This window comes from Poecilia reticulata, chromosome 12 (assembly GCF_904066995.2).
Source record: "Poecilia reticulata chromosome 12, P_reticulata-male-v2, whole genome shotgun sequence".
Classification (NCBI taxonomy): domain Eukaryota; kingdom Metazoa; phylum Chordata; class Actinopteri; order Cyprinodontiformes; family Poeciliidae; genus Poecilia; species Poecilia reticulata.
In genome coordinates this window covers 1331846-1347554 of record NC_088841.1, presented here as the reverse complement: position 1 = coordinate 1347554, position 15709 = coordinate 1331846, and the positions used below count along the sequence as shown (strand labels likewise).

The window sequence follows — 15709 nt, the reverse complement described above, 5'->3', positions numbered from 1 at the left end:
TGAAAATATTACCCAAAATACAACTTCATAAAAGTATTTGTAAATATTTGTAATACATTTTTAAAATGTACATTTAAAATATAAATTTTTGCAAATACATGCAAATTGTATTTTGAAAAGGATTATCCAAAGTATAATTTTAGTAGTATATTTAATTAGAATTTAAAGTATATTTTAGAAAAATAAAATACTTTTAGAAATTGTACCAAACTACATTTTTAGGAGCATTTTTAATTATTTTTAATTTATTTTATATTTTTAATATGTCCACTTGATAACATTAAAAATGCATTTCAGAAAAATACAGCATATTTAAAATATACGTAAATATATTATTTTTCATCAGGGTGGTTGTTGGCAGGAAAGATTTCTCCTAGCAGTCTGTATTACAGTGAATCTGAAGAAGCCTCTGACTTCTTCAGATTTGCATAGTTCTTCAGAAAACAGAGTATCTGACTGTTTTCTAAAGAAGCTCCCTCATGAAGAGGATGGTCAGGGTTGTTCATGATTTTCTTGGTCCTATGAAGAATCCTTCTTTGCATCATTTCCAAAGGTTTCACAGTTGTCCCAGAACAGAACCAGCCTTCTTTTTCAGCTCCCTGGCTCTGATGCTGCTGCCCCAACAGATAACAGATGAGATGACACTGAACAACAAATTTATAGAAGATCTGCAGGATCTTACAGCAAACCTTGAAGAATCTTAGATTCCTCAAGAAAATAGAATTGTTGGTCCTAGACTTCCAGACTTAATTGTTACAGTCTCATACGGTGTAGATAACGTACTTCTGGTCTCTGGCCAGATGTCTGTTACAGTCTATGCAATATGCAAACCCTTTTCAAGAACAACAAGGTTTATGTAACAAATGATTGAACGTACTCCTCCTTCAATCAGAGGTCAGTCCTAGGATCTTTTAACACTACTTTTACAATGCAATAAGCTTATCTGCTCAGTAAAGCTCTGCATTACAATATCACAGTGTCATTCTGTGGCCAGAGCACCAATGTTCTTTAAACAGCACAGTAGACTGAATATCTTTTGTGAAGTTCATCTCTTTCTCATGTGACCATCATTTCTCAACCACAAACTAAAGTCTAATAAAAATTGGATAAAACTTATTAAAATGAAAGTCAATTAACCTTAAAAGTATAGTCAAGGAACCAGCCTTACCGACAAACTGGGAGCTAGTTTTACAGGAGAGGAGCTTGATAAATGAAGAATCTGCCTCCCATTCTATTTTAAGAACCTCTAGAAACCGCCAGTAAACTTGCAGTTTGAGAGTTTTAGAACATATGGAACAATCAGATATTTAATAATTTGATTATTTGGGGCTTTATATTTAAGAAGAAAAGGTCTAAGTAGTATTCTGTAGCTGACAGATAATATAGTAAGAGAAGCTAGTGAAATATTTAATTTTATTCTCATTAGAACTCTGACTGGAGTGTTTAGGCTTTTGAACATTTTTTAATACAATTTACAGAAATTCAGCCTACAAGCCTGTAATGTGTGGATTCATTTTTAATTTTTAACATTCAGGATAAACAGTTTGTCAAATGGATCTCCTAAGAAGCTTGTCATACCAAAGTTTTTTTATTATTCGCCTCTGGGGGGCAGTGAAGTCCACGAAACCTCCGGAAACCAGAAGAAAACATTGTTTAGGTTTGCGCATGCTTAGCAGAGAAGCGGTCTGTTTTCCTGGTGGGAACCTCGGAGCTCAGTCTCTTTAGTTTTCTGTTTGAGGGCAGAATTATAACTATAGTGGGAATATAACCGAAGGATGTTTGTTACATAAGTACTCTGAGACAGAAGCGTGATGTTTTCAGCCAGCATGGAAACCAAAAGAGTGGAAATTCCCACCAGCGTACTAGACGATCTGTGCAGGTAGGAGACGGTTCACTGGCTCCGACTGTTTGCTACTCTAGGGCAGTAAAATGTTGTTACATGCTTTCCGTTTTGTAAAGTGTGTTACACTGGATTAATTTGTTTGTGTCCTAAATCAGAGTAGGCATGTTTGCGTTCAGTACGCAGCCATTATTGTTTCTGTCAGAAACTGCATGTAGTGCTGGGAACCACTGCTGGAGCCTGAAGGAAACTGCATGTAGTGCTGGGAACCACTGCTGGAGCCTGAAGGAAACTGCATGTAGTGCTGGGAACCACTGCTGGAGCCTGAAGGAAACTGCATGTAGTGCTGGGAACCACTGCTGGAGCCTGAAGGAAACTGCATGTAGTGCTGGGAACCACTGCTGGAGCCTGAAGGAAACTGCATGTAGTGCTGGGAACCACTGCTGGAGCCTGAAGGAAACTGCAGGGCTTTTCCTCTCCTCGGTATCCTGCGTCCTCTGTAGTGTCCCCTTGACCTGCTCATTCAAACTGGGCCGGCGGGACAGGGCAGGGATTAAATAACTCTAGATGTTACACATTCTCAACAGTAAAATCCCAAAGTGCACTGCCAGACCTCTGTGCTGCACATCACTCAAGAAACGGCTCGGATGCCAATGTTTCTACAGAGTCTGGAAAAGTAGAGTACATAGAGAAAGTAAACGGAGTACCTCCATGTGACTCCATCCTCCTGTGTTAACAATTCACTTCAGTTTATTTGGCTATTGGTTTGTAGGATCTCTGAAGAAGTCTGTGACTGACACACTGTATGGCAGTCTGATAAAAGGGGAGGAAAAAAACAAACTGAATAGTGTTGCAGTCCTTCAGTTGAACCAGCTACCTCTTCTTCATCACTCCATCTAGCTTCTTCCTCCAAAACTTGACCCAGTAACTACAGACAAAAACAGCGACACTCTGCATTTACAATATTTAGTGAGAAATATTTATCATTAAAAGCTTTTGTGTACACAGACTGAAAGTGCAGTAAAGTGGTTTTATTGTGTCAGGGACACTGTAAGTCCTTTGCTCTGAAGCTGCTTCCCCAGCAAATGACGGCAAGACAACATGGTCTCCACAGCAGACCTCAAATCTGCAGCATTTTAGCTGTACTGAAGGTCTGAAGCTGCCAGACAAAGTATGGTTTGCTTTGTCCCTCCTCGTAGACGGCTTCATACTATTAAAAAAAGAAGTTTGGTTTACAAAGCAGATTGGTCAAAATTTTTATTCCAGGTGTACCAATAAATTGTCCAGCCAATAAGTCTGCCCTAATTTCCTTAATTTTGGTAAATTGCACCGATTGCAGAAATCTGCAATCGGTGCAGCCCTAATTTCTATTTCTAAAGAAGTCCAGAAATGTCATCCATTTCAGTAAACATGTGGTGACAATGGACGAAACTGACTCGGTATGGGCAATTTAAATGAATCCTTAACAACTGAAGCTTTTATATGTTTCTACATAATAAAGTTTCAGTACCAGGAATATTAAGACATCTCTCCCAGCCGATGCCAACCACTGCTAATCTGGATGTTACATGATGATCCTGCTTTAAAGGATAAATTAACATTATGATAAATAAACATAAGTTTTTCATTTAAGATCTGGCTTCAGTACCTAAAGTGTGGTCACACGGAATGTTGAAATTTTGGGGAAGTCAAAAATGGACTGAGACTTCTGTTAGTTTGAATCTGGACAACAGTGGTATTTGGTAAGGAAAACTGCTTGGGAACCCTGAGAGGATTTGTTTTCGTCTGTGTTTGTGTAGTCGGTTCATCCTCCACATCCCCAGCGAGGAGCGGGACAACGCTATTCGTGTGTGCTTCCAGATTGAGCTGGCTCACTGGTTTTATCTGGACTTCTGCATTCAAAACACTCCAGGAGCACCTCAGTGTGGAATCAGAGACTTCGCCAAAGCTGATATCCTTTCATATGGTGTCTGTTCAAACAGCTCTCAAGACATTTCTAGTTATTTTAGTACAACCTTTGTGAAGATGTGTTCTCTTGGCTCTTTTAGGGTTTAATAAATTGCAGAACAATGTAGGAAGTCCTCATGGCAATAGGTAATATTCTTCTTGACAACTGTAAACTTTTCCATCATTGTCCATTTCTGCTGCCGCATGGAGAGGATGTGCAGAAGGTTCTGGAGGAATGGAAGGAGTACAAGATGGGTGTACCCACGTATGGGGCAATTATTCTAGATGAATCACTGGAGAATGTGAGTTTATGTTGTATGTAGATATAAATCACAGTAAGAAGTTAGTTCAGTTCGGCTGTTGTCAGTCTGTCATTTCTTACTTAATAGCTAAAAACATTGCAGGCTCGCTTTAAAAATCTTACATTTCAAAGTGTGCTATACAAAGTTAATTTGTATAGCACATTTCAGCAAAAAGGCGTTTCAAAGTGCTTATCATAAAAACACAAAAATAGAAAGTATTCTCCTTGACAACTGTAAACCTTTGTTTACTGATTCAATGATTATGATTCAAAAGCAGCTCTTAACAGGTAGGGTTTTAGTCTAGATTTAAAGGAACTCAGTGTTTCGGCTGTTTTGCAGTTGTCTGGAAATGTATTCCAGATTTATGGTACATAGAAGCTGAATGCTGTTTCTCCATGTTTGGCTGGGACACAGTGGTAGCTGTGAACTGAATTGGTTTTTTTTTCTTTATTTTTAACTAGATAACATTATGAACATTAATGTGCTGAGCATAATACAAACCATCATCTTTTAAACTACAATCACATGGTTTAAGAAAAAAACAACAACAGAGAGATACTCAAATATTCAGGAAAAAAATATTAAATAATGCAAGGCCTCAATGAATGTACAAAATGTGCATACTGAGAATAAAGGTAGTGGCACTTAATGTAACAAATTGACATTTCTGAATGAAATATTCTTCACATAGAATAAACCTGTTAATCAAACATTCTGATTTGCACTGTTTAGCCCAAATGATGTATTGTTGTGTGAAGATACAAATATGTTTAGATTAAATCATTGATCGAATCAATCAATTCAGTGTTCTCTCATGGCCATGAAAGTGTGTCTGTGTACGTGTGTGTGTGATATGTAACTAGTAGAGTTTTTCCTTCCAGGCGCTGCTTGTTCAGGGCTACCTGGCCAAGTCCGGCTGGGGATTTCCAAAGGGGAAAGTGAATGAGGATGAAGCTCCTCATGACTGTGCAGTTCGTGAAGTGAGCCTTCCAGGTCTTGTTGGCTGAGTTTAAAGCAGTATATGTATATGTGTGCTTCAAGCAGAGCATCTAACTGCTCTTCAGGTGCTGGAGGAGACAGGTTTTGATATCAAGAACCGCATCTGCAAAGACGTGTACATTGAGCAGAAGATAACTGACCAGTTGGTACGACTCTATATCATCCCAGGAGTACCCAAGGATACAAAGTTCAACCCCAAAACACGGAAAGAGATCAGGGTAGAGAAACTTTTCAACATTTGGAAGTGCTTGATTTCTATTGTTAAGACGTATTTCTTCCAAACAAATCTTGTTTTCTTTTTTTCCAGAACATTGAATGGTTTCCTATCGAGAAGCTGCCCTGCCACAGGAATGACATGACTCCAAAGTCTAAACTGGGACTAGCACCTAATCGGTTTTTCATGGCCATTCCATTCATCAGGTAGTAACAGTTTACAAGTAGTTCTATTAGTACAACATACAACAGGTTCTTAATTCAGAAATATGTCAATGTATGTGCCAGCAGGAGACATTTGTCCACCTTTTTCAAAATTTCAGTATCAAAGTTAAATGGCATGTGTTTTAGTTTATCTATAACCATAGGCGTAAATCCCGTGGGGATTGGGGGTGTCCGGACCCCTCCAATCTTGGAAAAGTTTAGAATTGTCCCCCCCCAAAGAAAATATGAAAGAAACCCTGGTATTTAAACAATATCAATATAAAAAAGACAATAGAACAAAGAACGAAGTGAATCTGCCATTCATGTAAGAAAAAAATAAGAATTAATTTTTAGCCCCCCCCAACCCCCAACAATTGTTAGAACAATGGTTCAGTCCAAAGTGTGGGAGGAGCAACAGCTGCGCTGCTGAACACAGGCTAGAGCCTGTGAAGTGAGGAACTAGCTGTTAGCTGTGGGTCTGCAGCACTAACTAAAAACCCTCCAGTAAGTAAATACTTTAAGCAAAAGACATGTAACACGTTTTATTTACTTTCACTGTTCAATAGAAAGAAACACATTGATAATAAAAATCAGTCCACAGTTCATTATTTCATTACTTTGGCTGAATCTTGATAAACTGCCACCTTATGCCTTGGAAATCAAACTAGAAAAACTGCTACATTGCTTTCATAGACTTAGTTCCTTTTTCTGTCGAAGGTAGCCAATATTTCAATTATATTTAGCTCTCTAGCTCTTACTTTAATAAGAAGAGTTAGAAACGGGAGCGGCTGAGCGTTAGCAGTAGCTGACAGCTGACTATGGGAGCCGAGAGCAGAGGAGCTACTGCAGCTGGCAGTAAAACAAAATAAAGTACGCCTTTATTTCTTACCATCTTCAACGTAGAGCCTTTAAAACCACAAAATAAAATCTGAATATCTTTCTAGAAAAGATATTCAGATTTAAGTTTAAGTTATGATACTTCCCAGAAATTCAATTTCTACATATTTATAGATTCTCAGCCATGCAGGACATGAACATCCCCCCCACCCCCCCCCAAAAAAATGAAATAAATAAAAAAGTTTAAAGCAACTTAAGTTATAATTTAAATAGCACATGACTTGTATTGAGAACCACTGCAATAAATCAGTATTTATGAGGAATTTTATTAAGTGGAGTTACTTATTAAAACTTGTTTTTAGTCAGAGCCTTACATTTTTGTAAATGTGTAGCAGAGATTAGATGAATCAAACTCATATCTAAGCAACATTTGAATCTTAGTTTGACTTCTATGGGTCTCGACAGGTTGTTTACTGAGAGAAACACTTTAGTTATTCATTGCTACTTACTAGTCATTTTTGGTTCTGCAGCTTGAGCACACACAAAAAAATTTAAATCACATTTTACGTTACATTTTACTGTAACTTTGCCAACCCCCCGCCCCCCAATTGTTCTTAACAAATTTCCCTGTTTATGGTCCCCCCAATAATGAGATGGGATTTACACTCTTGTCAATAACCAAATAAAAGAACTATTGTAATTAGGTGCCAATAAAAGTACAAATTAAAACAATAAAACTCATCCTCTCATCATCTCTTGTGTTCTTTGGTCTGATATAATACAATTAGATTTCTATACCCAGTTTGTTCACACCCATAATTATTTATCCCGTGATCTTTAGAGTGCAACTATGACCACAAACTGAGACCACTTTGAGGTCTCAGTTTGATATGAAATGGGCATTATAAATAAAATGTTTTACTCTTGTAAATTAGATTTCCACTTGAAATTAGAAAATGTCAAGTGTCATTTGGATAGTAGTTATTCCTGACCTGATTGGCTGATAGTATTGATCGAGTTCAGACCTCCACAGGTCCATCACAGGCAGCCATACTCAGGTGTGTTTCCACTAGATAACTGGTGTCCTGCTCTCTTGTTCATGCAACTCTTTGCTCTTTCACAGACCACTGCGTGAATGGATTAACAGACTAAAGGGTGAATCAGATAGTGATGAGGAGCTGGCAAACAACAGGATGACTCCATCCAAACCTTTAGACGGCATTCGGTAAAAATAAATCACCACCTGTTCTTAGAATACTTAAAACTTGTAAGTACTAATACTTAGTTTAGTGGTGTAGGCAATATCAGGAACAGAACAGCCACTGGAAGGAAGAAGGACTGTCTGAGTAGCCTTGGCAGCTGTGTGCAGTTTGAGTTGAATGCAGACAGTCAACATTTGACTCCATCCCAACTCAAGTTGTGACCTACACACAGGTGGCACAGTTGAGTGTTTTGTCTACCCTGCTGCATGGAATATGATGTGGAAGAGATGACAAAACCAACTTTCCTAGTGCAAAGTGATGTGCAGAGGTTGCTGTTGTTTTTTCATAAGCATCCTCCAAAACTGTGAGGTTTAGTTTTAGTTTTAGAAATATGTGTACACAAATATGAGACTTTTACAGACATACATGCTGTGAGCATACTTGCAGGTGTTCTCATGCCCTTTGAGGTCTCAGTTTGATATAAAATGGGCATTATGAATAAAATGATTATTATTATTATTATTATTATTATTATTATTATCCTGACATCCACCAACTCCAGTCTTTAAGAGCCATTTTCAAATGCGTCTCGTTTTTAACACACCTGAATCAGGCTGAATGACCTCTTCTGCATGTTAATCCTGTCTCACAGACGCCTGATGCTGAGCCATTCATATGATACAGGTGTGTTGGAACAGGTATTCACCTAAATGTTCTAGGATTTGAATTGGAGACCACTGTCCTGCTGCACTCCTTCATATGTCCCGACAGCAGTATTAACATTCTCTTAATCACTCTCTGTCTGTATAGAAATGTCATATTTTTGTTCTTTTATTTCCACTAAGTGCAGTTGTTAAAATATTATGTAATTCATATTGTAAATGTTCTATGTAATTTCAGTCTTGTGCATATCGGCGATAAGACAGTTTAAGGTTCAAATGTTTAATTCTGAAAAAATATGTAGTCAGGATGTGGTCACCTGCTCAGTGGTGAATTGTGGGCAGGGCAACCTGTTAAATCTCAGTAAGTCTGTAAATCAATACAGGGATTTGCATCGGATGATTGTCTGGGTTGCTGGTTTTGTGTTTTTCTTGTTAGGTTAGATTAATGTAAGCATCCAGACCTGATCCATCCAGTCAGAACACATTCTTTCCTTCCCACGTACCACCTTCCACAAAACTCTTTATTGTGTATCTATCTAAGGTCAAAGAGCCGAAACAATGCAGGCACTGATGTATATCCAGGAGAGGGGTGGACCAAACACAAGCAGCAGAGGACTCCAGGGCAGATGAACCAGAATGATCCCAACCAGGTCAGAGACATGCAGAGTACTGTTCTGTTGTTACAGAATATTCCCCCAAATCTACCCTGATGCTCTAGCACACATAAGCAAACACCTATCAGCCAGCACAGCGTTACTATGGAGATTTTTATCATGGAGTGATGGGATTAATTCTACTGTCCAGACAAAGTTACAGAGAGCAGTAGGGCCGATCCTAGTACCATAGGCTGGTTTGGTAGTGCAGGACTCTGTATGCATTAATACACTAATTCAGTGAGGAATATTTTTCTTAACCAATTAATCATTTTTAGTAACAAACTGCATGATTTATTTTCAAATTTTTTTGACTGTTACATTGAAGATGATGTGTTCATTCTGTTTGATGTAATACCTTGAGATTTTCCCATAAAACAAGTCTGCTGTTGCACTTATTGTAAAACTATGTTGTGGCTTGAAACAAATTTTATTTAGCTCCACCAGGGGCAAAAATGGCTCTCGGGGTTCGAGACATTGCTGACCCTGCTATAGTTGTGTTGAAACTGAAAAATATGAGACCAAACATCCAAGATTTGTTATACTTTAGTGAGCAGAACAGATACTTAGGGTGTGTTGCGACATGTTGCCATCTGTGTTGCTGTAACAAAGCAGCAGTTTTGTGAATGTTAGTGCAATTAGGAAATCCCAAGGGCAGGTTTCAAGTCCTGGCAGCATCCCAAACTAAAGAAACTCATCGGGATGAGTCGAACACATCCAGTATCAGTTTGTGGTACTCTTGGGGATAAACAAGCTTACAAGCTTTAGAACAACAACAGGTTTGCTGGTGGCAGTATCATGATGTGTGGACGCTACGCTGCCAGCTGGAGAAGACTTCAGAGAGGAAGTTAAAACATACACATAAGTGGGTTTTACTAATGGCCAAAAAAACTAAGCATGTGGCCAGACTGGTTACAAAGTGGCTTGAGGACACCATATACAGTACAGTAATCATCAGTAATCAAAGCATTACTGTTTTGAAGTGGCCCTGATCTCACTCCCATAGTACCCAAGTACTTAGCTGAAAAGCTGGGAGTGAGCAAAGCAGCCTTCTGTCAGTTCCAACAAACCAGTTCTACCAAATACTAGGAGAAATATATGCAAACTTTTGACTTTGAAGAATGGTTTTAAGACTCTTCTTGACATTTATTCTAGCATTTAGCAAATAGAAACAATGTTTGTTTCCAGACTGATGTAAAACAGGAAACATTTAATCTGACTTCATCTCAGGCAGTGTGGGGAAAAAATGGCAGCTTTAACTGTCCCTTCACTACTAAACTGCATCACTGACAGAATATCAGTATTTAGTTGATGTTCAGGAGGGTCTTATGTTTAGGTTAGCTAAACAATAAAAACTATGTACCTTTCAGTCCTAATGTCATTAATATTAAGCTTAATAATATGTAATCAGTCAACTATGCTGTGTCTGACTTTATTGATGACTCTTCTAAAGCTAAAAAATGATGGTGGTAGATTGTAAAGAATGAGTCCTTGTCCTGTGTCTGCTTAGCCACTATCTGCTGTTCAAGGTCTGTGTTCTCTCTACAGAAACTGGTTTTGAAAAGCAGTGGCAGAAAAAGACAGGACTCTCCTTGTGTAAAGAGAGGAATCGGTGAAAATGGATCCAATAACCAGCAGGTTAGTGGCGACACATTGAAACTTAGACTACATCCACACTGCAGTGCCAATGCTCAATTCCGATTTTTGGTGAGATCAGAATTTCTTTGCATGGTCATTCAATTTCAAAATGACTTGTACATGATCTCCTGTGTGACCTGAAAGTCTCCTGCATGTGCACAAGAGGGCTCAGTATCATCCCATGTAGAGAGCGTCCTCAGTGTTTAGCTAACTGCCATAAAAAAGAAGTGCTCAGTGTTTGCAGAAGTAAACATGGACGATATCATGCAGTTTTAAAGTAGTTATCCAATCGGAGCCAGCACATTAGCAACTTAATCCTTGTTATGGTCTGCCATAGTTGTTGTTTTTCTTCCTGCTTGTGCATATCAGGATGCAGAATAGTGATATTTGTCGAGTATCATTGACGTTCACATTTCCAAGTGGCCTGGGTTATGTTAGAAAAAATCCGATCTGTATTGTTCAAGCTGCCATGGATAGATCAGATACAAGTCGCATTAAGGCAAAAAAAAATCTGATTTGGTTCGCTTCAGAGTGCAGTGTGAATGTTCCACTTCCTTCATTTTTGAAGATGTTATTTATCTGAGCAAAATAAATCATCATATGGTGTACTACAGAAGTTAAGCAAAAAATAGGTAGCTCATACAGTGTAGCGTCTTATACCTTTAAATTATTAGATATGTTTTTATGTGCCCATCATATAATAAAAGCAATAAAGAGGTTTTCAACTATTTACATAAGAAAATATATTAAAGTCGTAAGTCACATTTTTATGGTCCTGATTTCCTTGTTTCTCAAGACCTCTTAAAGACGTTCTTGTCTAAGAGAGTCTGAAAATAAGATGTTTTTTTTCTTGCTGACTGTGAGACTTTCTACTTCCAGCAGGATGTTGTCTGACATTCTGTCAGGACTTAACAATGACTAGATAATAAGGAAAACCTAGCAGACCCAGGTAACACAACAGGACTGCAGCACTGCTACTTCATACTAGTTTGCTTCTTATTTTCCAACATGTTGAATATTTTTCAAAGAATTCAAATTTGAACTTTCTTCTTTCTTTAATGGGTATCCAGAGGTGGAACATGTATGGGTGGGCATGAAATGACTCCTATTTTACAAACCTTCTTTCATCTCTTTAACAGAAAGAAGACAAACAAACTCAGCCCAGACGACTACAAGATATGTTTGAGAGAGGTAGGCTGCATAAAGTCTTAAGCCCGATTCAGATCACATTTTTGTCTACATGTGCTGCTTGTGCCTCTGGACCCCATTCAGGTCCTCAGGAATCACTGGCTTACATGTTTTGGATAGGATCAAAAGAGTCCATTATGGTGAAGGGGGTCATACTGTGTGGTTATCCTGGGACTAAGGTTTGGGTGGGCTTTAAGATGCCTTAATTAGAGTGTAAGTAACCACAAACTTGTAAGTTGGTCATATGAACAAGTTAAAATCAAAGGACTTAGTGGTGAAACACTGAGATGGGTTATATTTACTACTAGCAGTGACAGTAGTTTAGTTAGAAAATGATGGTGTTGTTTTCATGGTTTGAGATATTATATAAATAAAAAAAATCTCTTGTTTTTATAGACATGGCTACAAGCAGTTCCAGTTACCATTCATCAGCTGGAGACAAAGACTTTGAGCACTTGGTTTCCTCCAAGGCTTTCCTGAATTTCAAATTTGACAAAGACGCCATCATGAAATGCTTTGATTACTGATGTTCATCAAACTCTACATTCAGTGACTTTTAATCTTCATGGACAAGAATGTTTCTGAACAAGGTCTTTCCCTTTTTGCCTTCCTTGTTGTGAGCCCACATATTCATCTGAAGTTTGTCCATATTTCTCTAACCATGTAGAAAAGTGTTTCATGTTGCCTGCCTTTACTGTCCAACTGTTCTCACGTCAGTTCATAATGTAGCACTTCTTTCATCAAGCTGGACTAAACATACTTCTCACATTACTGCACCAAGTTACGTCCACAGGAAACTGCACCCAATGGATGACAACTGTTCAAACTAGCATATATTCAGCAGAGCTAAGATATTTCTCATTTTGAAAACATTCAGATTTTAAACCTAATATTTTGGGAAAGTGCTAAATGTAAAACAATGTGAAAAGAAGTGATAGCATATTAAATTTGGCTGTTGAATCACTATCAGTATTATTACTTGACATCTGGATGTTTAGATTTTATTTAAAAAGGTACATTTAATTCTGGAGTTTGTAGTTTTATAGTTTTGTTAACTTGCTTTGCATCTGCCAGAGAACTTCTAGTTTGTTTTACACTTACTTCATATATTTGCTTTTACAGACACTGCCACTGTGTTCTAAACAGAAACCAGAATTTTTCAGACACATTTCTCACAGTGAATGACAAATTTTAAACCACAAACTGTTGAATATATTCTAAAGCTTTTCTGAAACTATTTGTCTTTAGTTTGACGCCACAATTTGCCACTCGTTTTCTGTTGATTGGGTTTGGCTTTTAGCAGTTTTCTCTGAAATTAAGATTTTATTTTGGGAACTTAGAATATGTGCTTAATTTTGAAGAACAAGCTGACTGCATTTGGAGTTTTGCAAACAGAATGCTACTAAATCCACAGAGCACCTCTAGTTTAAAGCAGAAACAAATTGCTAAATTAAGATTGAAAAATATGAGTTGCAAAATAATAAAAATAATACAAAATAAAAATAATTTAAGAAAAACTGAAATAGTAAGTTTTACATCCATTGTGTTTCAGGAAGGAAGTTAATAGTTTAAATGCTTTACTTGAACTTGTGTAATGTCCACTAATATTTGAAAAATAATGTTTTAAAATTACATTTAATATTTTAGGAAAACAAACATTGAGTTCTCTGGTGAGTTTATTTTCTTTGGTATATGTCTCACTCCTATTTGTTGTGATTTACAAGTTTTGTGTGATCAAAGTGATCCTGTATTACTTTAAAAACTTTAGATGTTCCCAATCATGTTCATGATGCACAATTTATCTTGTTAAGATGGCACAGGTTTATTTCTGTGGGAGAAAATAGTGATATATAAAACAATGCTTTCGTTCGAAAAATATCTAATGAGATTTATTTCTACGTGACTTTGTACTCTGAGCAAGTGCTGTGTTCATACCATGAGTGATTGTTTTACGAGACTTGGAATGGTTAAGCTGTTTGTAATGGATTTTACCCTTGGTGATCTCAAGTGCACTTGGTTTAAATTGTTTTTATTTTTGAACGGTAAATTTAATAAAAGTATTTTTCACTCCGACATTAACTGGTTTACTTCCAGCATACACTGTTCAGCATAATAGACGTGTGCTTAAAAAAAAGCAAGGATTAATTTTCAAACACACATTGGCAACATGGTACCTGTGGTACTCAAAAAAAATGAGGAAAATCGGACCCCATTTCTTCTCAGTCTACAGAAACTAAGGAAAAACTAATTTTAGGCTGTTCAAAAACAGTCTGCTCTTTGCTTTACTAATATTTTCTGCATAAGAAAACTGCTTGAGGATTTGTCTTTGCTTTGAATCTCTGAATAGATATTAATTCCTGTTTCTGAGAACTACTTCATATACATGTTACATGGAATTGACCACCTTCTGTCAACAAGTTATCCAGCCAAGAATATTTGGACTACAGTCATGGCCAAAAGTTTTGAGAATGACACAAATATTATATTTTCACATGATCTGCTGCCCTCTGGTTTTCATGTGTGTATGTCAGATGTTTTCATCACATACAGAAATACAATTGCAATCGTATGAGTAACAAAAGCTTTTATTGACAGAATGAGTTAATATTTGCAGTGTTGATCCCTCTTCTTCAGGACCTCTGCAATTCTCCCTGGCATGCTCTCAATCAACTTCTGGACCAAATCCTGACTGATAGCCGTCCATTCTTGCACAATCAATGCTTGCATTTTGTCAGAATTCCTAGGTTTTGTTTGTCCACCCGTCTCTTGATGATTGACCACAAGTTTTCAATGGGATTAAGATCTGGGGAGTTTCCAGGCCATGGACCCAAAATCTCTATGTTTTGTTCCCTGATCCAGTTAGTTATCACCTTTGCTTTATGGCAAGGTGCTCCATCATGCTGGAAAAGGCTTTGTTCATCACCAAACTGCTCTTGGACGGTTGGGAGAAGTTGCTCTTGGAGGACATTCTGGTACCATTCTTTATTCATGGCTGTGTTTTTAGGCCAGACTGTGAGAGAGCCGACTCCCTTGGCTGAGAAGCAACCCCACACATGAATGGTTTCAGGATGCTTTACAGTTGGCATGAGACAAGACTGGTGGTAGCGCTCACCTCGTCTTCTCCCAACAAGCTGTTTTCCAGATGTCCCAAACAATCGGAAAGGGGATCCATCAGAGAAAATGACTTTACCCCAGTCCTCAGCAGTCCAGTCCCTGTACATCAGGGACAGAATATCAGTCTGTCCCTGATGTCTTTCCTGGAGAGAAGTGGCTTCTTTGCTGCCCTCCTTGAGACCAGGCCTTGCTCCAAGAGTCTCCGCCTCACAGTGTGTGCAGATGCACTCACACCTGCCTGCTGCCATTCCTGAGCAAGCTCTGCACTGCTGGTAGCCCGATCCCACAGCTGAAACACTTTTAAGAGACGGTCCTTGCGCTTGCTGGTCTTTCTTGGGCGCCCTGGAGCCTTTTTGGCAACAATGGAACCTCTCTCCTTGAAGTTCTTGATGAAGCAATAGATTGTTGACTGAGGTGAATCTTTCTAGCTGCTCTTCCCTGTTAGACCATTTTTGTGCAGTGCAATGATGACTGCATGTGTTTCTTTAGAGATAACCATGGTTCACAGAAGAGAAACAGTGATGCCAAGCACCAGCCTCTTTTTAAAGTATCCAGTGGTGTCATTCTTACTTAATCATGACAGATTGATCTCCAGCCCTGTCCTCATCAACACCCACACCTGTGTTAATGGAGCAATCACTGAAATGATGTTAGCTGGTCCTTTTAAGGCTGCAATGAAGTTGAAATGTGTTTTGGGGGATAAAGTTCATTTTCTAGGCAAATATTGACTTTGCAATTAATTGCTGTTGAGCTGATCACTCTTTATAACATTCTGGAGTATATGCAAATAGCCATTATAAAAACTGAAGCAGTAGACTGTAAATATTAACATTTGAATCATTCTCAAAACTTTTTGCCATGACTGTATATTCTATAATTCCTCTGAGCTTCTTAGATTTTGCTTCAGAAA

General features: G+C 38.0%; 1 protein-coding gene across 2 annotated transcripts; it reads left to right on the top strand.

Moving 5' to 3' along the window:
• The first annotated feature begins 1649 nt into the window (after positions 1 to 1649).
• Positions 1650 to 13758, top strand: dcp2 (decapping mRNA 2). Of its 2 annotated transcripts, XM_008423092.3 has the most exons (11): positions 1650 to 1879; positions 3640 to 3791; positions 3962 to 4089; positions 4971 to 5069; positions 5154 to 5306; positions 5396 to 5508; positions 7466 to 7567; positions 8748 to 8856; positions 10408 to 10497; positions 11637 to 11688; positions 12082 to 13758. In XM_008423092.3, exons 1-11 carry the CDS (start codon positions 1812 to 1814, stop codon positions 12210 to 12212), a joined length of 1197 nt encoding a protein of 398 aa, XP_008421314.2. In that variant the 5' UTR covers positions 1650 to 1811; the 3' UTR covers positions 12213 to 13758. The 2 variants fall into 2 exon arrangements, with proteins under 2 accessions (XP_008421314.2, XP_008421315.2); XM_008423093.3 differs by lacking the exon at positions 7466 to 7567.
• The last annotated feature ends 1951 nt before the right edge of the window (positions 13759 to 15709 follow it).

Coding starts and splice junctions, on each gene's coding strand:
- dcp2 (XM_008423092.3), top strand. CDS start 1,812: ATGTTTTCAGCCAGCATGGAAACCAAAAGAGTGGAAATTCCCACCAGC. Junction 4,090..4,970: donor TAGATGAATCACTGGAGAAT/GTGAGTTTATGT, acceptor TTTTCCTTCCAG/GCGCTGCTTGTTCAGGGCTA. Junction 11,689..12,081: donor ACAAGATATGTTTGAGAGAG/GTAGGCTGCATA, acceptor TTGTTTTTATAG/ACATGGCTACAAGCAGTTCC.